This window comes from Nomascus leucogenys, chromosome 14, assembly GCF_006542625.1.
Source record: "Nomascus leucogenys isolate Asia chromosome 14, Asia_NLE_v1, whole genome shotgun sequence".
Classification (NCBI taxonomy): domain Eukaryota; kingdom Metazoa; phylum Chordata; class Mammalia; order Primates; family Hylobatidae; genus Nomascus; species Nomascus leucogenys.
The window spans coordinates 88,609,910-88,634,716 of NC_044394.1; the positions used below are offsets into that span (position 1 = coordinate 88,609,910).

Below are 24,807 nucleotides of genomic sequence, written 5' to 3' on the forward strand. Positions count from 1 at the left end.
AATGAATATTATTTGCTGGTAGCAAATTCACTACCACTTAACTGGCCTTTGCCCCTTTACGGATGTATTTTCCAAGTTACTGATACCCTTTGTCCTGTATCTACAGACTCTAATAGCAATCAACAGACAAGCCTAAAGTGCTTTCACTAATTTCTGAATTCTTACAGCAAATTAGTCCATGCAGAATCAATTTACTAATTTATACCCTCTGGTGTCTTCAGGTATGTGAGCTGTGTCTCTCCTGGCTGGCCTGACCTTGAGGCCTGGCACCACGTCTTATACTGACCTGCGGGTTTCAAGTGCTGAGTGTGCTTCTACAAGTTAGATTTCAACATATATGTTGATTTGGTCGATTATACAAATCACATTTCATACAAAATGAGTTGTATCAACAACCACTGCTTTTTAAGAAGTGCTTTTAATGTAAATCTGAATACTTTTACTGACCAAACCATTATAGAGTCTTCTCTGCGGTTTAGGCTGGAAGACAGTGGCTGGTAAAGTACAGTTCAGAGTAGACCAGGAATAGAACAAACTTTGGAGATTTGACAATGGAAATGAGATTTTGGGGGCTCTGGCTGATACTACCTTTAAAGGTTTTATACTGAGAGTATTACAGCGGCAGCAAAACTCCTGCTCTATAGAACTCGGTTAGTGTTGTTCCCTTATTACAGATCCTTGAGGCTGGGCATGGTGGCTCACATCTGTAAACCCAGCACTTTAGGAGGCTGAGGTGGGAGGACTGCTTGAGCCCAGGAGTTCGAGACCAGCCTGGGCAACATGGTGAGACCCCATCTCTCAAAAAAATAATTAAAAAAAGTTTTTAAAATTAAAAAGCCTTAAGATACGTGCTCTCTGATTTTGTCTGGGGCTGCATTTCCAACAGGCTATGGTTTCAGCGCTGGCCAGTCCTCCTAACCACTGAAATGCTGCCCTGGCTACCACATATGGACTCCAGATACCCTCTCTACCTGATGTGGCTGTTGAAGACCATGGGACACTCACCGAGAGAGTAAGGAGCAAAGGTGTTGGGTGAAGACTGCTGCTCTTTGGTCTGCAGGTCAGGTAGGCCGGGAGTCTGAGGGTGCGAGGGGAAGCTGTCCATGGCCGATTTGCCTGCAGAGGGGTGCAGAGACAGGTGCGGCGGGGGTGGTGGTGGTGGTGGCTGCTTCACGAGCAGGGCCTGGGCCAGCTGGCGCTGGTGCTGCTGGATCTGCTGCTGCAGATTAGTGATTGTGCGCGCAACCTGGCAGGCAGAGACACAGGTGCGTTAACCAGGTGGGAAGGGACACTCATGGCTTGTCTAGGGACCAAGTGCATTCTTCATTGTCTTTATGCTGAGGCCACTACGGCTAGGCCAACCTTCTCCCAAACCTAGCTGAACCCAGGAATTTTCAAAGGAAAGCTTGGCTAGAGAAAAATCAATGATCATCTAATAGTTCATCAATTAGTGTCTCTTCTATCAGGGAACATTATAGCTCATGACAAAAATCAATCTGGGTAGCACCTACTTGCTGCTCCTGTTGTCTCATGGATCCGGACACATTACGCTGGGCCTGTATCATCTGCTGCTGGATTTGTAAACGTTGGTATGCCTGTTGACAGAACAAAGAGTTAAAATAGTATAACAATTAAGTATAAGTTGAACTAATGGTTCAACTTTCTGACATTAGTTAAAAAATAAAAAAAGAGAACCTAGCCACTCTTCTTGGCCCATACTGTGGCTGACACATACTCTTTTTTTTTTTTTTTTTTTAGATGGAGTCTCGCTCTGTCACCCAGGCTGGAGTGCAATGGCGTGATCTCAGCTCACTGCCACCTCTGCCCCCCGGGTTCAAGCAATTCTCCTGCCTCAGCCTCCCGAGTAGCCGGGATTACAGTCGCGTGCCACCACGCCCAGCTAATTTTTGTATTTTTAGTAGAGACGGGGTTTCATTATGTTGGCCAGGCTGGTCTCAAACTACTGACCTCGTGATCTGCCCGCCTCGGCCTCCCAAAGTGCTGGGATTACAGGCATGAGCCACCGCGCCCAGCCGTGGCTGACACATATTTTGGAGGCACAGAGCACTTTTAAAAGATTAATGTCTTATCCACTTTTTTGGTGCGCAGAATTAGAAAAAACCACAGAGTCAATACCCGTTTAGTGTTGGTGATGATGTTGGTCAGCAAATATTTTTCATTTAATGAAGAGATCAAAATTCTTCTGCTTGATTCATACAAACTGAAACTTAAAAAACAAAAAAACAACCTATTCTATAATGATGGAGACTGAAGTCCAGTACAGCCCAGACAATGTGACAAAACACTGGCAGTAACTGTCCCAAATCATTCAAGAATAATGTATGTTAAACAACGTGGTTATCTCCATAACATCATGGGAATGAAAGCTAAGAGAGAACCTGAAATGCAGATTTTTGGGCACTTCTGTCACATAAACTTGTCATCTACAAAGTTGGTTAAAGTTATGATGATATTCTTCAGTACACTGACATAGAAGCTTTGGTCATTTGACTGTTTTGAAATGTTGGTTGAATATCATGATTTCTTTTCTTACAACATGAATTTTACGGACATTTTTGGCAAGACTCATCAAGGTAGAATCCAAATAAAGGTGGAGATTATACTACTAGAAATGCCTCCTTAATCTGTAATCATGGAGGAATAAAATACCCCACTTAAGTGAATCCTTATAGGCCCTAAAACTTAACCTTATGGAAGCACTGAAACTTTACTTTTCCAATTTTTCTTGAAAAAAATTTAAGAACAGAATACATTGTTTTAAAATTAGAACACCCTATTGGTAATTCAACATTTTCTTGATGTCTTTCACACCATAGGGGTCAATAAAAACTTACTGTATAACTAAAAGATTCTAGCACATCAGTAAGATAATCAGCTCTGTGTCAGGGCTGCAACAATGCCTGCAGCATCATCAAGTGGCAGAAAGCAATCTTCCTCTACAGTAACAGTTCTAAACCTGCATGCTGTTTCTATGAGTGCCTGTTTTCAGAGCTGTCTCCTTTCCTTTGGAGGTCAGTGGTCTCCAGCCGGCAGGACTGAAAGCAATAGGACTGCACACGTGCACTGCCTCCCCACAGTGATTCCTTACTACAGCATCGCCTCCCTTCTGATAGATGGAAAAATAGTCTCTGGCCAGGCACAGTGGCTCACGCCTGTAATCCCAGCACTTTGGGAGGCTGAGGCAGGAGGATCACCTGAGGTCAGGAGTTGGAGACCAGCCTGACCAACATGGTGAAACCCCGTCTCTACTAAAAATACAAAAATTAGCTGGGCGTGATGGCGGGTGCCTGTAATCCCAGCTACTCGGCAGGCTGAGACAGGAGAATTGCTTGAATCCACAAGGCGGAGGCTGCAGTGAGCCATGATCGCACCACTGCACTCCAGCCTGGGCGACACAGCAAGACTAGCAAGACTCCATCTCCAAAAAAGAAAAAAAAAAAAAGAAAAAGAAAAAACAGTCTCTGAGGGCCAAGCCTTGGTCCTGACCTCATGTCTAGAGCTCTGTGCTTTCCATTAAAGCGAGGACACATAGCACGTGTCTCTGGGACACGTCCTTCCCTCCTTCCTTCTATCCTCCCCTGCTGCTTATAGAAAAGCCAGACCTCAAACTTGTTGGACATGTGTCTAAAAAACAGCAAAGGGGAAAGACTGAGGGCTTAAGTACTCTCTTATTAGCAAAGATTTTATGCCAATGGTTCTGTCTTTTGGAGTTCCCATTCTTTTTTTTTTTTTTTCTCCTTCATGATTCCTGGTAATTTTCTTTTTCTTTTTTTTTTTTCTTGAGATGGAGTCTTGCTCTGTCACCCAGGCTGGATGAGATGGAGTCTTGCTCTGTCGCCCAGGCTGGAGTGCAATGGTGTGAGGCTCACCGCAACCTCCGCCTTCCAGGTTCAAGCGATTCTCCTGCCTCAGCCTCCCGAGTAGCTGGGATTGCAGACATGCACCACCGTGCCCGGCTAATTTTTGTATTTTTAGTAGAGACAGGGTTTCACCATGTTGGCCAGGCTAATCTCGAACTCCTGACCTCAGGTGATCCACCTGCCTGGGCCTCCCAAAATGCTGGGATTACAGGCATGAGCCACTGTGCCCGGCCGATTCCTGATCATTTTCTAGGTGATGAAGTTCCTGGCTAAGATTGCTAAATAAATCAGATACTCACATTAAAGAATGAAATAATTCACTGGGTCTTTTAGTGTATATAATTTCAGTAAGCATCTAGGTATACAATGACATGGCAATTTATGGTAAAATCAGTAAGACTGTTTGAAAATTAAAAAAAAAATCAAGATTATGTGAAGTTATAAAACTTTCAAGAATTATTAGGTCACAACAGCCATTCTTGACTGGGGTTTCAAGAGAGAATTAAGTTCTAATGCTCTAAGGCATCTACTATATGTACTAAAGCAATTTTTCTCCTGTGCTTCTAGAATAGTATTTATGTAGACCATCCTTAGAATAACTGAGAAAATAGTCACTCAAATGATTTTTTGTGTTCTGTGGTTCTCAGAAACTCTGGCTGAGAGCTCAAATGAAAAGACATGCCTAATTATAAAATCTGGTAGATTTTCTGAACACAAAGAGGCCAAGCCATGTGCAGTGGTGCACACCCGTGGTCTCAGCTACTCAGGAGGCTGACATGGGAGGATCCCTTGAGTCCAGGAGTTCCAGACCAGCCTGGCAACATAGTGAGATGCTGCCTCTAAACAAAAACAAAAAGGCCAAAACATTTACAAAACCTAGTAGGACACCTTTGAGTGAGAACTTCCTAACTCATGAAGAGTTTAAATACTTCATGAGAGTCTCAATGACATCCCTGACCTGAAGACAAACATTATCACAACGGCTGCTCTCAGCAGGTGCTGTGCACGTGCACGGGCACCAGGAGAGCACTCGGCCTGCGCGCTCTAACTTGCATGGGACTATCCACTCACCAGCTGCAGCTGATAGAGCTGGTTCAACATCGTCATATGTTGAGGATTAATTGGCGAGGTTAATAGTGCAGGGTTGAGACCAATGTTTTTTGCTGCAAACTGCAAAAGCTGTGCTTGAACCTGTTTAACATAAAATATACTATTAGCCGTTGTATCTCTGTTAAAATCGTTACTTGTCCATGTAGTTTTTCAAAATTCAAAAATGATTAAATGATAATTTGTAGGGAGACCCCCTGAAACTACTGCTATGGAATAAAAGATGAAATGCTCCTGATTATTGTAAATACAAAATTGCATGCAGGACTGTGTAAAGACAATGCAAGGTTGGGCTGCCAGAATGAGCCAACAGCGCGTGATGTGCTTCCCCCTGCAGAGAGCCTATAAACGGACATGCAGTCAGGGAGGTTTCACATCACCAAGATTCCTATCCCAGAAAAGCAGATGTTCATAGCTCTGGGAATGGAATGCGACCCTTGGGGAGAGCCTATAAACGGATGCATGAGGGGCGCCTGTTCATATGGATAAGACAGGGCTATAAACGCCCTTATCTTGCCATGGTTCTTCTAGGTCTCTTTAGGGTTAAGGCATACTCCCTTCTGAGAATTTGTGGTCTAAACAGTTACCTAGTTTCATGTCCTGTTTCTACTGATTGTTTTCAACCAGCTTTTGCTGCAATTATTACCACTGATTAGTATCTTACTAAACATAGGTTATGGACAGACTGTGTTTCTGTTTTAAGGCTCTGTTAGAAATTGCTGATGCACACACTATATTGTAAATTCTTGTCTCTGTATACTGTACTTCTGCATACCGATGTTATGTTAAAGAATTACTTCATCCCCATATGATCATCTCACCTCATAATCAAATGACCCTAAATCCCTCACTAACCTACCCCCACCCTCACTAAACTTAATAATAAATGCTGGTATATCCAGTGCATTGGTGGCATCGCAGGATCAGAAGGCGGTGACCCCCCCGGACCCAGCTTTCACTATCTCGTGTGTGTCTTTTATTTCTCGACCTGCCGATCTGCCTGGGAACAAAGAAAGAGCCCTGTTGCACTGTGGGCTGCTGGCCAGATCCTGCAATAATAATTATATTTGTCTCATGGGTGAAATGTCAAAGGCCATTAAAAAATGTATGGACATTTTAACATTAGTAGTTAGCATGTAAAGAATAAGAAAGAAAGGAAAAAGAAAGGAGGGAAGGAAGAAGGAAAGTCTTCAGAGATCTCATCCTCCAAATATTTTAATTATAAATGAACTTTCCAAGGTTCTCTGTCCTTCCTATCAGTACTTACAGGTAACAGGGAGATATGGAAGAAACAGTGAGATGGCACACAGATGCCTTGCCACTTGGGACATGCTGGTTTGCTTTGTGTGGGGAAGACTAACTGCTTCTTCTGCTACTGCCTCTCAGACTGGGTGCAGCTGCGGCCTAGGTTTTGGCAGTGGGATGTGACTGGAAGTGGTGTGTGCAATTTCAAGGCCACCTGCACAGTAGTGCTGCCTTTTCCCCTGTTCCTGGGAAATGGCTGTGGCAGAGCTGCCCCCAATCACTGCACTGCTTCTTTCTGCACTGTAACCTGAGAGAGATCAATGTCTATCTAGTTTAAGCTACTGTTTTTTGAGGCCTCTTTGTTACAGTGGCTTATCCTATATCCTAATGAATACATTTAACTATTATCTAATAACTTTTATTATTACATGGTAATAGTTACATGTATTAGTTATATTGATAACTGTGCACTATCAACTCAGTGCACAAACCTGGGTTTGAACAATTATAGAGTGAGAACTGCCCTCAGTGCAGTGCCCCAGCATCCTGCTCTTTTTCGTATGCTAGCATTGCCTTCCCATATGCTATGGTCTGAATGTCTGTGTCCCCCCAGAATTCCTATGTTGAAACCTAAACCCTAATTGTGGTGGTATTAAGAGCTGGGGCCTTTGGGAGGTGATCAGGAGCCCCCATGAATGGGATTAGCACCCTAATGACAGAGGCCTGAGGAAGACTGTTCGCCCCTTCCACCACATGAGGATGCCATCTATGAGAAACAGGCCCTCACCAGACACTGAATCTTCTGGCACCTTGATCCTGGACTTCTCAGCCTCCAGAACTGCAAGCAATACATTCATGCTGTTGTAAATGACCCAGTCTGAGGTATTTTGTTACAGCAGCCCAAATGGACTAAGACACCACATTCCAACAAACTCAACACATTTAAATTAAATTTTATGAATAATAGAAGATTGATGAATTAACACGTTCTCTTTTGGAAAAGGTTGAAAATAAGATCCCTCAGAAATCTTAACTATCTTCTTGATGTCAGAGGTCTCTTGGGGAAGAAAGCAGTATTTTCCCTCTCTGCTAGAATGCCAGAATGTGGTAAGTACTTCAAGATGCTGCTGCTCTCTCAGGGCAGGGCTCTAGCCAACCTTCACACCAGAATTACGTATCAACTAGAGTCCTGAGTTACTCCACGCAGCAAAAATGTTATCAATACCATTGATTATCAAATACCTTATAAGGGGTAAGAACTAGCGCTGTAATTAAAAACTTGGTCCAAAGCCTAAAATTGTAAAATGTGCTAAAAATAAACAATATTAACAAGAACAATTGATATATATTAGGCCTCAGAGCCATGAAAAACAGCAATATCCTTTTTCTTAATTCGATTTGACCTTTTTTCCTTTCTTTTTTTCAGAAGGAGTTTCCGCTCTTGTTGCCCAGGCTGGAGTGCAATGGCGTGATCTTGGCTCACCGCAATCTCCACCTCCCGGGGTCAAGCGATTCTCCTGCCTCAGCCTCCCAAGTAGCTGGAATCACAGGCATGTGCCACCACACCTGGCTAATTTTGCATTTTTAGTAGAGATGGGGTTTCACCATGTTGGCCAGGCTGATCTCGAACTCCTGACCTCAGGTGATCCACCCACCTCAGCCTCCCAAAGTGCTGGGATTACAGGCATGAGCCGCCGCACCCGGCAACCATTTTTCTTAACAATCTCTATGGTTCACTCCTGAAAAAGGATGAAAGAAAGAAAAAAAACCGAACTCTATTGGCAAAAATGATCTAATGCTGAATATTAAACATAACTGAAAATCTGTAATATACACACTATTATATAAGATCACATTTAGTTTCTCATTAAAGCATGATTCAGTCCTTGGCTGCTTTTTTTTTTCTGAGACAGAGTCTCACTGTCGCCCAGGTTGGAGTGCAGTGGCGTGATCTCAGCTCACTGCAGGCTCCGCCCCCCGGGGTTCACACCATTCTCCTGCCTCAGCCTCCCGAGTAGCTGGGACTACAGGCGCCCGCCACCTCACCCAGCTAATTTTTTGTATTTTTAGTAGAGATGGGGTTTCACCGTGTTAGCCAGGATGGTCTCGATCTGCTGACCCTGTGATCTGCCCGCCTCAGCCTCCCAAAGTGCTGGGATTACAGGCGTGAGCCACCGTGCCCGGCTCCTTGGCTGCTTCTAAGGGTTTCTTTTACATCCTCAGCAATACTACAGCGTGTCACTTTCCTCTCCCACCAATCTAGGACAGTTCACTGGGTTCACCTGAATAATTTTCTCGAGAAAGACTGGGACAAAAGCACATCAATGGGAGTGTGTTGGGCAGGTCCTTCCCCCTCAATATTGCTTCTGACCAGTACGATGCCAAATGCTAGTTTGGGTGGCTGAGGCATTCCAAGGAGCAAGCTCTGAAAATGTCTCCTGGGTCAGGAGAATCCATTTACTACTTTATAGTCTAAAATTAATTTATAGGTTAAAAACCAGAAGGCCTTCTCTTAAACATGGATTAACTCAGCTCTCACTTTAAAATAGTGACTTCCAGGTAACACAGGACCCCACAAAACACCGGCATCTACATCCTGTTGCTCAGTCCTGCTTGGATGTGGGTCTGACCTGAGGGGATAGAAACTGAGGCACTTGAGCACGGAGACTGGGCTGGGAAGAGTTAAGAGGCTGCACTGGTGGCTGTGGTGGCTGCTGCATGGTCCTGGCTTGTGCTGCTCCACTATTGCCAAACATACCCAGATTGCCACTCGGTATCTGCACAGGGACAGAATTGGACACGTTACCAACGCAGGCATTAGAGTAACATTGTTTGGAGGTAGGGTGAAATGATCTATTTTAAGTGAATGCAAAATTGTTTCTACTTCCTACCACTGTCAACTTGTACCCAAGAGAATTTTTTTGAGAGAGAGTCTTGCTCTGTCACCCAGACTGGAGTGCAGTAGCGTGATCTTGGCTCACTGTAGCCTCTGCCTCCTGGGTCCAAGTGATTCTCCTGCCTCAGCCTCCTGAGTACCCGAGTAGCTGGGATTACAGATGCCCGCCACTATGCCTGGCTTTTTTTTTTTTTTTTTAAGATGGAGTTTTGCTCTGTCACCCAGGCTGGAATGCAGTGGTGCAATCTCGGCCCACTGCAACCTCTGCCCCCGGGTTCAAGCAATTCTCTGCCTCAGCCTCCCGAGGAGCTGGGATTACAGTCGTCTGCCACCACACCTGGCTAAATTTTTTGTATTTTTAGTAGAGACGGGGTTTCACCATGTTGGCCAGGCTGGTCTTGAACTCCTGACCTCGTGATCCACCCACCTCGGCCTCCCAAAGTGCTGGGAATACAGGCGTGAGCCACCATGCCTGGCCCAAATTTTTGTATTTTTAGTAGAGACGGGGTTTTGCTATGTTGTCCAGGCTGGTCTCGAACTCCTGACCTCAGGGGATCCACTCACCTCAGCCTCCCAAAGTGCTAGGATTACAGGCGTGAGCCACCTTGTTCGGCCCCAAGTGAATTTTTAATGAGTGTTGTTTATACAACAAGAAGGCTACTCCATTCAAAGAAACTATCAGCATATAATGTTTCACACACGATAGCAATATGAATATGGTTATTTGAAAAATATACATTTCCGAAAGGATGTGATAAAAATTAAAGGGTAATAATGTGTGGGGATTACTAATCTGAGAGGATAGCAACATTTCAAACAGGAAATATAGTTATTATTTCAACAAACCTTGAAATGGAATGAACTGACAAATTCAGGTAGTTAATTTTGTGTTAACTGTGATAAAGATATTGTAGCTGTAGTTTTCACTCTGTGTAATGAGTTACCTGACAAATAGGTGAGGTAAGGTATTGCACAGCTTCACTTGGGAACAGCCGCCTGAGAGGCACTGGGAGAGAACCCCTTCTGCGAACCTAACAGCTGTGAACCCAACCCCAGTGCACACCCTAGCTGGGCTGCTGACTTGAAGCTGGCAGAACAACGGAAAACTGCACCACCACCAGGGGGGGCAATGTTAGATCGCCAGGATCACACAGTTGGGCGCTGGTGAGTGGAAGGGGCACTACTGGTAACAACACTGGGACAATGCGCACACAGAGGCTGTCTGGCCACCCACACCTCACAGTGTCTACTTAGAGACGTGTCTCCAAGCGGTGTGTGTGTGTGTCAACCTCATCCCTAAGAAAATCAGAGAAGGGATATCCTAGGGATGGGAAAGGATGATATGTTTTTTGGTACAACATTTCATGTTAAGAGTCTATATGAGAAAAGTAAGATGAAGTGGCAAACAACACCCTCAGGTCCTTCCTTTAGTAACTGATTTAGAAAGGTGATCTCCACCTGTACCCAAAGACTTTTGAAGCCTGGAAAAAAAGGCCAGCGTGACTCCTGAGAACCACCTTGCAAGAGATGTCATCTTTATTTCTGGGAAAAAGGGGGAGAACGTGGTGCTTTCTCACAGATCAACAGATGTAACGTCGTTTTGGTTGCCAGGAGGAAAGAGGCTGGGCACTACCTGGACCTCTGGATGGATCCAGCAGCCGAAGACCACTGTGCAACACATCATCACTTTAGCCAGTCCCAAGTTAGCACCAAGGGTGCTGAGAGCTCAAACATGTTTTAGTTAAGTGTAAGAATAAATATAACGAAAGCATTTCCTACTTCAACTCTTGACTCCAGTAAATCCCCTGAAGGGAAATCCTGGTAGTATTTCAACTACTTTTCCAGTCATATTTAAAAATAGAGGTATTAACTATAAATAAGAAAGTTTATGTCTCAAACACATTTTTTAGAAGGCAGGTAAAACAAAGGCCACGTTTTGCTCTCTCCCAACAGCCTTACCTGTCTAGAAGAATTCAAGTTTTGCATGCCCAGCCCGGAGGCAATCCCACCCAGGGCCTGACTGGGGAGTGCACTGTGTGAAAGGGGGAGCTTCAGGCTTGGGGAAGGCAAGAACGGTGAAGGCGTGGGCTCTTCCACGAGGCCGCCATCCTGATTGGAGAAAGAAAGGGTGAGCTGTGTGCAGTGTCCATCAGCAGACAAAGCACCAAACAGTTTCCCAAGGAAACAGAGGAGGCATGGATGGATAAATAATTAACAGATCAAAAAAGTGTGGACAAGGGAATGGAGAACATGTGCAAAAGGAAGAGGGGAAAAAGAAAAAGAAATAGGATTAAGATGCTGTTTTCAGTTTAGAAGTATTTTACAAACACATATATTAGCTGCTACTATTCTCCTAACTACTGGTCCTGCCTCAGGTAGGAGCAAGGAGGAAGGATGGAGTCACCGGCAACAAGCACTTTACAACCATTTTCAAATAAACAGATTCTTTTTGAGAAGTTATTACCAAAGCTCTAGGTATACATTGGGTTGAATTCCATGACATTTGTTTTTGACCTACAAACACAGCAGTTTCATAGGGTGTATCTAAGAAGAGGGTGAGTTATAAAACTAATAAAAAACAGAACCTTATTTTTTTTTTTAACATCTATTGAGGTCATGCTATGTGCCAGGTCTTTTGCAAATTTATGTCGTCTAACATCACAACGAGCCTGTGCGTTATTCCATATTTTAAATGTCAGGGTCCCAATTTAGGGTTGCCAGATCTAGCAAATAAAAACATAAGATGCTGAGTTACATTGGAATTTCAGTTAACAATAATTTTTTAGTATGATTTCAAAAATTATTTATCTGTAATTTCAATTTCACTGGGCATCCTGAGTTTGAACTCAGTCCCCACTGGCGAGGGGCAGGACGAGGACGTGAGCCTCACCCTGGGCTACCCCACAGCTGCAGCTGAGGCAGATCATGTGCTGGAGGACTCTGAGAATAAGATCAAGTCCCATCTCTGATATTCTTTGTTTGTGAGCCTTTCCTTTCATTGTTTTTTTCTTTTTTTTTGAGACAGAGTATTGCTCTCTCATCCAGGCTGGAGTGCAATGGCACGATCTCAGCTTACTGCAACCTCCGCCTCCCGGGTTCAAGCAATTCTCCTGCCTCAGCCTCCCCAGTAGCTGAGACTACAGGTGTGTGCCACCATGGTCACTAATTTTTGTATTTTTAGTAGAGATGGGGTTTCACCATGTTGGCCAGGCTGGTCTCGAACTCCTGACCTCAGGTGATCCACCCACCTCAGCCTCCCAAAGTGCTGGGATTACAGGAGTGAGCCACCACACCCAGCCTCCTTTCATTGTTGATTTTTTTTTTCTAATGTGTCCTTCCTTACTTCAATTTTATTTTCAAGGCTCAACATTTGCATTGAATTTAGTGCAATGCTTTTCTCCGCTTTGTAGTCACACCAATCTGCAGTGGGGACATCATTACGTGACAACACTGGGGACTGAGCTGTGACCGGACTGGCTAAACATTCAGGGAGTTTTCCACAGATGCCAGCTGTGGTCACTCATGTGGCCAACTGACAAGGGCCAGCCAGAGCTAGGTGCCCGAGCCCCACCACTTCCAATCCCTTCTCCTGAGGATAAACATCTAACACATAATTTCCAAAGGGAAGATCTGTGTTTTTAAAATGAGATAGTAAAATGGAAATTTGATGACCCTTGCCCATTGGACAAACTGAAGCAGATAACCAGCCAATTTCACACAATAAAAATGAAAATCAGTTTTCAATCCCAGTCTTTTTCGTTCTCAGTAACATCTTATGAAATACGACATTCCCTTCTTTGAGTTAACTGTTCATAATGTTAGAAAAAAACGGATAAAAGTCACTTAAGTATTATAGTCCAGCAAGTTTTTAATCTGGCTTGTATTAGGGACACAGTTGAAATGAAAAACTCCTCTTGTTAAAAAAGCAAAAACAATAAACCACCTATATTCATACCTTGTCAAGAAAGGTGGGGCGGTCCACGGAAGACTCTTTGGAGATTGGCGGGCGGCAGCCGAGGGGCTTGGCGGCCATTCCATTATGGTCGGTCACTCCCAGCCCACGCTTGTCCACGTCCACCTTCTTTTCCAGCAGAGCGCCTGGAGCACAACAAACAGAAGCAACGCTGTAAACAAAACAAGTGAGTGCTGAGCACAAGACAGGCACCAGCTAAGGCCTCAAGGAGGGATGGAGACCCTCCATCCCTTCAAACACAGGGAAGCCAGTGGCAGAGAGACCCCTTGCTTTGCTAGGGCTGAGCCCGACAAGGGGCTGCCAAGGATTCACGGCGAGGGGATGGGGGTTGGCCCCATGCATCCTTCCGTGGCTCCTGCAGTCTGTGCTCTGGCCCTGCCGCCCTCTGCCCTCTCCGCAGCAGCCACACCAGCCACTGCTGGCCCTCAGGGGCTCAGCATGTCCTCTCCCCTGGGATGCACCCCCTCCCCTAGTTTTCAACAAGGCTTGCTTCCTCATTTTGGGTGGGCTCAATGGTTGCTTTCTGGCAGGGGCCTTCCCAATTATTCTGTCTGCAAAAGATCCTCTCCTACTTCATGGCCATGCCTCTCCATTCACCGAGTCCTGTATCTGCAAGGATTCTTCCAGATGTGGGGGATACAATACTGTGCAAAACAGACACTGTTTCTGTTCTCACGGCTCTGTTGACTTAATGACTAGTGGGTTTGGCCCACCCTAACTCTGTCCTACTCCACAGTTAGAATTCACCTCTCGCAGCACACGCTGCTCTGTCCCGCCCTGGCAGTTTGCACCACACGTTGTCGCACGTGCACGATTAGACAGTCTGCAGTCCAGCCTCATTATTCATGAATTCTGTACACGTAAAACTGGCCTACTTGCTAAAATTTGTAACCCCCAAATTGGTAACTGTGGCACTTTTGTGGTTATTTGTGGACATGTGCAGATTGGCAAAAAAATGCGAGTTGCCCAAGTTCCCAGTTCAGGTTGAGCCTCAGATATCAGGTTGTAAAGAAGTGTCCTTTTTGTGGTCCATTTACTGCCAGGCTTTTCGTATTTCTGTGCTTTCTGTAGTGATTCTGGTGTTTAAAATGGTCCCCCTGTGTGGTGCTGAGGTGTTGTCTCGTGTTCTTAAGCTCAAGAAGGCAGTAAAGCGCCTTACAGAGGAAATGTGTGTCAAGTAAGCTTCATGTAGGCATGAGTTAAAGCACTGTTTGCCCTGAGTTTAATGATCATGAATCAATGATATGGTACATCTGAAAAAATTCACTGACCTGTATGTGCGGCTGCTCAGAAAGTACTCAAATAACATCTGGGCATGTGATAGAGCTATGGAAAAGAGGCTAAATTTGTGGATTCATGAGATGATGACTAGGAAGTGTAGTGCACGGCATTGTTATGAGTCTGAAAGCCAAATAAACTTATGGTCACATTATCCAGGGTCAGAAAAATGTTACACCCTTCTTGGCTAATGTATCAATATTAAATAAGGTGTCTTGAAACAGAAAAACATATAAAACAAGGTTATATATTGACTGGTTGACAAAAATGTTGTGAGCAGAGGCTCACAGGAACCCAACCCTGTATGTCTCCTAGGAGCACTGGTTCAGTATTTGTTAATTCAGTGTTTGTGGTGACTTTACAGAACATAACTACCAAGAAAATAAGAATCGACTATATTTAAATGTAAATATTTAACATTATTATTAAAGCAGCTCCAGAACTAGGGTTGCTTGTTCCTTGACAGAAAACCTTATTTCTCAACAACCGTTGGTGCTCAGCCAGCAAGGCGACGCTTCTGCTGGCCCCTAGGCAAGTCCATTCTGGGACAAGGCATGAGGAACGCACTCAGTGTCCACTGAAGTCTAGTGTGTGGTTCCAGTGTCTCTCAGAGTGTCATTATTACCTTCCCTCAAAACATATGGGAAGATATGAGAAAAGCCAACATGCTTCAAATATGGCGTTGGCGATTCAGCTCCAAAGTCCGCTAGTCCCAAGAGCCTCCCTCTGTGGTTCCAGCTTGTTGTGAGGTTGCCCCTTCACTGTGGCCTGGTCCTGTCTACCCAGGACATATTAACCATTAAACCATGACTACAATCAAATGCTTCTGCAAAGTAAAACTTCACAGCTGGGTACCTTTTTAAAAAGGATGTTGTATGACTTACTCATGGCCTGATCAAGATTCATATTGTTACTCTTCAAGGCCTCCTCAGCTGGCTCTCTCTGTGTAGGAAAACAGAGTTTCCATTAGTGCACATTAATTAACAAAAGGAAAGCTTACAGTTTAATCACTATCAACTTAAAGACCTAGTTATTAGGTTTTGGAACTGGAAATACATTTCTTCACTGTTGAGGTTAGAGACAATGTCTTTTGAATTAAAAATACTTGTAATAAAATGTATTGACTTGATTTTCAAAGTAAAGCCCTTGTATTTAACACTTTGGAAACAAAATGCAGTGACAGTAAAACCTTGTAAGTACTCCTAAAATCATTTCCTTTTTTTTTTTTAAATGTAACTATTAGTATCATTTTTGTAGAGACAGGTTCTCTCCATGTTGCCCTGGCTGGTCTCAAACTCCTGGGCTCAAGTGGTTCTCCTGCCTCGGGCTCCCAAAGTGTTGGGATTACAGGTGTGAGCCACCGTGTCTGGTCCTAAAATCATTCTGTACAACAGTGAGTAGCACTGATTCCATAAAGATGCAATCTATGCCAAGACAGCAGGGCCACAGACAAGGACACCTGCCATGAGGACAGGATGCTCTCCTAGGACAGGATTCCCGTCCCAGTGAGGCCCATCTCCATGCCTCTCTCTAGTCCCAGCAACTATGTCAGTCACTGTCGGAGTACAGAGCTGCATTTTTCGCTTCATCAACTCTAGGCTCCATCATCAACAACTTTTCTCTAAGAAACAGAAAAACAAAACAAGTAGATTCATTTTGATAATTTATGACTGGAACACAGTAATCTCAGGGGATGATTGAAGCCACTAGGGTGCCATGGTAACTGAGACAGTATAAATCAGGACATGCTGAGGCCACCGTCAACCTCTTGCCCACTCACACAGGCAGAGCCTGGGCCACCAACACAGTGCCCTGCCCAATGCAGAGGGCCTGTGCCCGGTGTGAACGATGGGGTTCCTCCGATACATGGAGGCCATTCAGGACTCATTCTTTTAGAAGCATCGACAGTAATTGAAAGATAAACACTAATTTGAATAAGGATTTTGAAAGAAGGCATATGAAGGGAATACACAGCTAATATGGGCAACATCCCTTGTCATGTGAACTGCCATCCAATCTCAGGAATTGAACAGACTGTGGTATTTTCAGGGGAACGCCCTACAATATGAATTCTCCCTACATATGACTGGAAACTTAGGAACTAAGTAGGTCTGGTTAGTATACTTTTTCTGGATATGAAACCTTAGTACTTTACATCAAGTTTTCTTTTGTGATCTCTGTCAATATACTCTATATACTAATGAAATTCACATTTAATTATAAATTAAAAGTAAACATAAAACTGTATAAACCAATGAAAATTAAAAATCACACAGCATTTTCTGGCTGGGCATAGTGACTCATGCCTATAATCCCAGCACTTTGGGAGGCCGAGGCGGGCAGATTGCTTGAGCCCAGGAGTTCGAGACCAGCCTGGCCAACACAGTAAAGCCTCGTCTCTACCAAAAATACAAAAATTATCCAAGCATGGTGGCTCACGCCTGTAGTCCCAGCTACTCGGGAGGCTGAGACAGGAGGACTTGCTTGATCGCACCACTGCACTCCAGCCTAGGTGCCAGAGCAAGACCCTGTCTCCAAAAAAAAAAAAGCATTTTCTATTCTAGGAAAAGGCTCTCACACCCTTTTTGATAGAAATTATGGGGGTCTTTGCTGTAGTTCAAAGCAATGATCTGTAACCCAAACTACCCAGGAAAAAAGGGAGATTTAAGAGTTAGATGATGTCAATATCTCATTCCTCAAATAATCTTGGTGCCTTCTGACACATGTAACAAACATGGAGAGGAAACAATGAGGGCATTTCATTTCGGGAAGCATGGTGGATAGCAGTAAAATACGACGCTAGTTACCGGGAAGCCCATGTCTGTGAGTTGTTTGATCAGCCGGCTCATGATCCAGGCCTCATCCTGCTTGCCAGACGTCTTCATGCCCTGGAACAAAGTGTGGGAAAGGGGGAAGTCCATGAGCTACATTTTAATGCATTTCTTCCAGAAATGGGAGACAGCCTAAATTCAGGGTCATTTAAAAGTCACAGGATCTTTTTGTATTAACGTTGAATAATGCTATATTCCAGAAACTCCCTAACAGTATTTCGTGGCTACTGCTATGGAAAGCATCAAGGTACATTTGCAGGTTGGTATATATGTGCAATTTATGAACTTAAAGAAAGCAAGATAATTATTTCTCTTTCCCAGATAATTAATTTAGTTTATCACAAATATACACTACTTTTACTATCCAATAATCCTAAGTGCTCCCTTGAACACAGCCCTATGTGAAGTTTACTAAAAATTATACAGTTTTTGCCCTTTTCTAAGCTTTATTCTGAAAAATGATAAAATGAGGGGGTTTATTCCAATGAATAAAGAGGCAGCAAGAAGAAAGGATGAAACAACCTGCTAATTTTATTAACTATTTGTTACTTATAGCTCATAGGGTAGAGAAAAGGAATAAGGAGGAAAACGTCAGTGAAGGAGAGGATGAGGAAAAAGGTCAGCTACAGAAAGAGCAGTGGGGGTGGGGGAGGGCACAGCACCACAGAAGAGCCAGGAGGCTTCTCAATAACTTCCCTCAGCCTATAAATGCAAAGGTTCTAATGATGCATTATTACAATATGAAAAAAATCCCCTTCTAAAAATATTCTTCATAGTGTTTTTCACAGTTGAGTCTGCCACAGCTATATCATGGAGCACATGGAGCTCTATAAACAAACAGGCTTTCTTTCCTCAAGGAACTAGCTTATTTTGGGGCTATTTTAATCATTACTACGCTGCCAGAGCCAGATTAGTCAAGATTTTAATTTACAAATTTGGTATTTTTGGTCCCATCATTAACTGGATTATTTGCCAGCCCAACTGTAAAAAGGATTCTTTTTGATGTCTGTAATCACTTCTACTCCTCATGAGCGGAGAGCTCTGATTTTAGTTTCTGGTTTCTGCTGATTATTAACTGAATGCTTTTTTAAACTACATTTTTTTGAACATGAATACATTCACATGATTCGAAAGTACAAACAAGGTATAAAGAAAGTTTTCATCTCATGCCACCCCATTTGCTTAGTTCCTGTTCTCTCCAAGAGGAGACTACTCATAGTAGTTTCTTAATTGCCCTTCCAGAGAATTTAGAACATTCTGTAGAAGCTGATACACTACGTGTGCATGCATACACACACTCACATACACACACACATACCTGTTTTCTTCCTCCTACCCCACAAAATATGGTGTGTGCTGTACGTGTTTTTCTGCACCTTGCTTTTCATTTAACAATGTACTTTAGTGATCTTTTCATATCAATACATAGATAGAATTTCCTTTTAGTTTTGTATAATGTAGAAGTGACATAATTGTTACTCCATCAATGTACATAAACTATTTTTATCTTTTTACTACAAAAATGCTGCAATACAAAACTGTATAAATGCCACAAAGTGAGACTCTGTCTCTACAGAAAAAATAAAAAATAAAATTAGTTGGGCAGAGTGGTATGCACCTGTAGACCCAGCTACTCAGGAGGCTGAGGCAGGAGGACAGTTCGAACCCAGGAGTTCAAGGTTGTACTCCAGCCTAGGTGACACAGCACGACTCTGTCTCTAAAAAATTTTTTTTAAATAAAAAAAATCAAAATGTTGGCTTTCTGTGGGTCTGAGAGATGAAAAATGGCAGGCGTCTCTGAGTGCTGTCTGGAACTGCACTGCCTTCCTGTGAGTCCGTGTCTAGGAGCCACTGGTGCTCCTTCTCTGTGGACCAGCTACTCTTCACATTCTGTGCTCCTTTTTCTACTGGGTTTCTTGCTGATTTTTTTTTTTTACATCAGTTTCTAGGACTTTATGTATCAGGGGATTGGCCCTCTCCATGAATTATAAACATATTTTTCCAGTTTGCTATTTTTCTTTTGACTTCGATTATGGTATTTTCTATCAGGTACAGTTTTTACATTTATCTACTGACACAAAGAAATTTTACTTTATGGCTTTTAGATTTTGGTCATAGTTAGGCCTCTCTGACTCCAAAATTGTTTTTAATGGTCTTTCACATTTTCATATTTTTAATATTTGAATTTGTGACCTACTTGAAATTCAGTCATGCTGAATGTGGACTGAATTGGGCGGTCATCTGGAAAAAAATGAGATACACGTCTCATGTAGCTCATGTATATATGAGATGTGTATCTCAGTTTTTTCCAGATGACCGCCCATTTGTGTCTTTTTTTTTTTTTTGAGAGGGAGTCTCGCTCTGTCGCCCAAGCTGGAGTGTAGTGAGGTGATCTTGGCTCACTGCAACTGCAACCTCTGCCTCCCAGGTTTAAGCAATTCTCTTGCCTCAGCCTCCTGAGTAGCTGGGATTACAGGCGCCCACCACCACGCCCAGCTAATTTTTGTATTTTTAGTAGAGATGGGGTTTCACCATGTTGGCCAGGCTGGACTCAAACTCCTGACCTCAAGTGATCCACCCACTTTGGCCTCCCAAAGTGCCGGGATTACGGGTGTGAGCCACTGTGCCCGGCCTGCCCATCTGTTTTAAGACTTCTTAACCACCTGTCTCAAACTTTTTGGTCTCAGGACCCTATAATACTCTCTTAGAGACTAAAGATCCCAAAGAACTTCTGTTTATATGAGTTGTGTCTATTGCTATTTACTGTATTAGAAATTAAAACTGAGAAAATTTAAAAATATAATTTTGTTTAAAAATAATAAAGTCATTACACATTAACCTAACATTTTAAAATAAAAAGTAATTAATTTTTCATGAGAAGGGTGGCATTGTTTTGCCTTTTGGCAAATCCCTATGTCTGGCTTAAGAGAAATGGCTGGATTTTCATGTCTGTTTCTGCACATTCTCTGCTACAATAAAGATCTCTGGACACCTCTACCCTATACTGGAGAGAGACTTCAAATGAAAAAGACAGTCTTAGTACTGGCATGATAATAGTTGTGACCTTGCTTACTCCCCTGAAAGGGTCTCTGGGACCTCCAAGGGTCCTAACACTACTTTGAGAACCTCAGGTCTATCTTTTTGTCTGATTAAATGGATACTGAATGTGTTTGAAGTACCTTTGGTTTTCAGGGTATACCATTGTTAAGAGTGTTGTACTTACCTTTTGAAGTCCTTTTTTGGGGGCGTTCCCCCAGGAGCTGCAGGAGGAGGTGCTTTCTTGGGAAGCAGCATTATTCCACACGTCCCCTTCTTCATCCTCCCACTGGCTGGTACTGAGGTTCATTTCATCCCCACCACTGCCCCAGCCTTCTTGCATAGATTTTGAAGCTAGAAATAGAGCAAACATGAATTTATCAAATTCATGTCCCTAACGCAGACAATGCTTCCACCGTAACATAATTTAGGGGTCGTGGGACAAATGATGCATTGTAATCTACCTTTTTATGCCTTCATTTCTCCCAGATCTCAGAATTGAATTTCTCCTGCTACATATGTAAATAAACATGTATATGTACATAATTTTTCCTTCAAACATCAGCTATTTGTACTCTGTGCTGTTCTAAACTTCCTTAACCAACTACAGATCATTCTGAAACATAAACATGCTAAGAACAAATCCTGGGGCCACCAGGGAAGGTGGCAATCTCTACATGGTATGAAAAGGCTACAGAAATGTAGATTCCTAAAACATTTCATTGTCCTGTGTGGTTTTTAAAATTTGTATGCTTTTTTTCTTTTTTTTTGAAACAGGGTCTTGCTCTGTTGCCTGGATTAGAGTACAGTAGCGCAATCACAGCTCACTGCAACCTCAAACTCCTGGGCTCAAGTGATCCTCCTGCCTCAGCCTCTCAAGTAGCTAGGACTACAGGCATGTGCCACCATATCCAGCTAATTTTTTTTCTTTTTAATAGAGATGGGGTCTCACTACGTTGCCCAGGCTGGTCTCAAACTCTTGGGCTCTGGTAGTCCTCCTGCCTCGGCATCCCAAAGTGTTGGGATTACAGGCATGAGCCATCACAAGTGGCAGGAAAATTTGTATATGGGATGCTTCATAAATCTGTATCTCATCCTTGCATAGGAACCACGCTAATCTTCTCTGTATTGTTCCAATTTTAGTACATGTGCTGCTGAAATGAGCACCTCTGTCTGATTCTTAATCACTGCTTGATCTAAACCTGTGAGCATTAAGTCACACAGATCAGAGCTTCTCAAACCTGTCCACTCGTGACAGTCAGCTGGATCATGTGAAGTCTGGCAGGCCTGAGGTTGGGCCCGACAGGCTGCATTTCTAACAAGCCCGCAGGAGATGCTTACAGACTAGCAGGATGGAGGCCTTAGGCAGATGGAGCTACAAAGTGACTACTGAGTTTCCACTTCAGATATTGTGTTTTTCTCCTATCTTAAAATACAAAGTGATTTTCAGTATCAAAATTACCCCAAATTTTCACTTCTTGGAAGAATGTGAAGAACAGCAAAGACTAGGTAATAGCAGTTAGCTGGGTCTTTAATGAAGATATAAGGCTGATAAACATATAGAATAGGCACATAACTGTGCCTCCAAGGACAAATTCTCAAAATAGAATACACTGCCTCAAAATGGCACATGAATCTAAATACTCAGAAATTCCTTTATCCTTTAGGTTTGTAACAAAAAGTAACATAAATGCAATACTTTGAACAGAGTGGTGGCTATATGGAACATACTATCGAGTATTAGCAAAACAAAAAAAAAAAAACAAAACAAACAAACAAAAAAATACAAAACCAACAAAGTTGCATTTTAAGATCTAGGACATATAATAATGTCCAAAGAACAGATGAAGCTTCTGTAGTTATGTGAACAACAAATTTTTTTTTTTTTTGAGATGGCGTCTCTCTCTCCCAGGCTAGAGTGCAGTGGCCTGATCTTGGCTCACTGCAACCTCTGCCTCGTGGGTTCAAGCGATTCTCCTGCCTCAGCCTCCTGAGTAGCTGGGATTAGAGGCGCTCATCACTATGTCCGGCTAATTTTTGCATTTTTAGTAGAGATGGGGTTTCACCTTGTTGGCCAGGCTGGTTTCGAACTCCTGACTTCAGGTGGTCCACCCACCTCGGCCTCCCAAAGTGCTGAGATTACAAGAGTGAGCTACCATGCCCAGCCAGAATTAATTTTACTATCAGATTTAAATCAGTAATCTTATACTCATGTTAATATTACAAATATCACATTGCAAAACACCCATATAAGAATTCCACTAGGTATACATAATCTGGACATTTATAAGGATACTTATTACCTGCATATTTGCTACACTTTCAGAAAATGGGAGGAAAATGTACCATTTTTTAAATTTTTTCAAGTTGTTTAGGCATAAACAACTTGAAAACAAACATGGCAAATTCCACCCACAGTGGAATTCTGTTGACAAGATGAAAGCAGGGCAATACGGCAAGATGCGTTAGGCTGCTGTGAGGCAATACATATTTTCAAAAACTAATCTCAAGAAGATGACATGCTTTATCTATCTTGCTCAGTGAAATAGCAGGTTTAAATTACTTAATGTGGCAGGTACAAGAATACTGCTGAAGTAGTGTAGGTATTACCAGGAGAATCAAACATAACATGCTGGGTTGCTTTGACTCTTCCATTTATTTGTATTATTATAAAAGGAGGGTATGGACATCTCTTAAAAGCTCCTTCGTGTTCATGTATCAGGCATGGCAAATATTTTATAATCTTGGCTTTTTTTTTTTCCTTTTTTAAGAGATGGGGTCTTGCTCTATTGCCCAGGCTGGATGCAGTGGTACAATCATGGCTCACTGCAGTCTTAACCTCCGGGCTCAAGCAATTCTCCCACCATAGCCTCCCGAATAGCTGGGATTACAGGTATGTGCCACCATGCCTGGCTAATTTTTCAATTTTTTTTTGTAGTGACAAGGTCTCACTATGCTGCCCAGGCTGGTCTCAAACTCCTGGGCTCAAGCGATCCTCCTGCCCTGGCCTCCCAAAGTGCTGAGATTATAGGTGTGAGGCACTGTGCTTGGCCAAGATTCTTGGTTTGTAGTTAAATTGTAAATATAATGAGGAAAGTATCCTAAAACTCTAACCTTTAAAATTCAATACTTTGAGTCATTTCCAAATTGCCAGATCAGGGCAAGCAGGATGCTAGGCTTACCTGGTTTGCACAGGGCTGAGGCAGCAACAGGTGCGCCAGCTCTTCCAAATGCCACTGGCGGCTCGGCAGGGTGGTCTCCCCACCCGCTGCCACTGCTGGGTGGCTTCCCCCATGCTGCTGTGCCATTATCCACCAGGGCAGAAGGGGAGGATGGTTCTCCCCAAGAGTTTTCAGTCTTTGAGTGAACATTAGGCATTTCTCCCCAGCCTGATGAAACTGAAAAAGGTTCCAAGGGGTAGAGAAAATAATGCAAGTGCATCAGAGAAAAGTAAAAATATAATTCAGTTTTCAATTTCAAAATAATTTCAAGATAATCTATCCTTAGAATAGCCTTTAGTAGAAAACTTAAAGGAGGCAGATGTATTACATGTAATCAGATTTGTTTAGCTTTGTATTTTAAAATTTTTATTCATTTATTTTTGTTTAGAGATGTGGACTCGCTGTGTTGCCCAGGCTGGCCTCAACTCCTGGGCTCACTCAATCCTCCTGAGTAGCTGGGACTACTGGGGTGTGTCACTGCACATGGCTTGTTTAGCTTCTTAAAACTGGTCAGATGCGGTGGCTCATGCCTCTAATTCCAGCACTTTGGGAGTCGGGTGGATTACTTAAGGTTAGGAGTTCGAGACCAGCCTGGCCAACATGGTGAAACCCTGTCAATACTAAAAATACAAAAATTTAGCTGGGTGTGGTGGCGTGCACTTGTAATCCGAGCTACTGGGGAGGCTGAGGCAGGAGAATCTCTTGAACCCGGGAACCAAGTAGTTAAGTTTTGCAAAGTCCTAAGTTATACTTTGGTAACCCAGGAGGCAGAGGTTGCAGTGAGCCAAGATTGTGCCACTGCACTCCAGCCTGGGCGACAGAGCAAGAATCTGTCTCAAAAAATGAAAAAATAAAAAATTGCCATTTTCTAACTCCTGACCTCTACCTATTTACAACTTTAAAAGTCCATTAAACATTAAAGCCTATTCAATTGTCAGCATCTGCAACACAGTAGGGTTTAAAAGAATAGTTTAAAACTATGGTTAAATAGCTTGTTTACATCTTGTATTATATGTAATGACAAAAAAGAAATCATTCTAAGAAAAATTTGTGAGTTGCAAATATATAGTGAAATATTATTCTTGTTTATCTTTTGACCATCATAGACACAGATCACCTTATCTGGGCAAAGAAATGAGAAGATGGCAGATTAAAAACATAAAGGTAAAGTCATAACTGGAAAATGCAGGTAGTTCCCATGGTACCACCCACAAGCTGAGAGAGATCTGAGGTATCTGTCTTAGAAGGCAGAAGAGAGTTGAATTATGGATCAGAGTAGTTCCTACAGGTACTCTGGGAGGGTTTTTCAGGAACCCTTTCATTCCTTTGCCAAGTCCTG

The 24,807-nt window shown here is 43.0% G+C and overlaps 1 protein-coding gene and 1 non-coding gene across 7 annotated transcripts in view; both read right to left on the reverse strand.

Moving 5' to 3' along the window:
* The window catches only part of TNRC6C (trinucleotide repeat containing adaptor 6C), a 106,345-nt gene that overhangs the window by 22,072 nt on the left and 59,466 nt on the right, over positions 1–24,807 (reverse strand). For 3 of the 6 annotated variants that reach the window (XM_004090482.3, XM_030828201.1, XM_030828200.1), the window contains exons 5-14: positions 23,430–23,645; positions 20,435–20,601; positions 17,188–17,268; positions 15,265–15,322; positions 13,085–13,227; positions 11,089–11,238; positions 8,864–9,010; positions 4,953–5,072; positions 1,512–1,595; positions 1,006–1,246 (exon numbers count right to left, since the gene is read on the reverse strand). In XM_004090482.3, coding sequence (XP_004090530.2) covers positions 1,006–1,246; positions 1,512–1,595; positions 4,953–5,072; positions 8,864–9,010; positions 11,089–11,238; positions 13,085–13,227; positions 15,265–15,322; positions 17,188–17,268; positions 20,435–20,601; positions 23,430–23,645 — 1,407 coding nt within the window. Of the gene's footprint in view, positions 1–1,005; positions 1,247–1,511; positions 1,596–4,952; positions 5,073–8,863; positions 9,011–11,088; positions 11,263–13,084; positions 13,228–15,264; positions 15,323–17,187; positions 17,269–20,434; positions 20,602–23,429; positions 23,646–24,807 lie in introns of all 6 variants that reach the window. The other 3 variants (XM_030828202.1, XM_030828199.1, XM_030828203.1) reach the window with 2 other exon arrangements.
* On the reverse strand, positions 21,308–21,414 carry LOC115838415. The gene has a single exon (XR_004033444.1). It is a non-coding gene; the product is annotated as a U6 spliceosomal RNA (small nuclear RNA).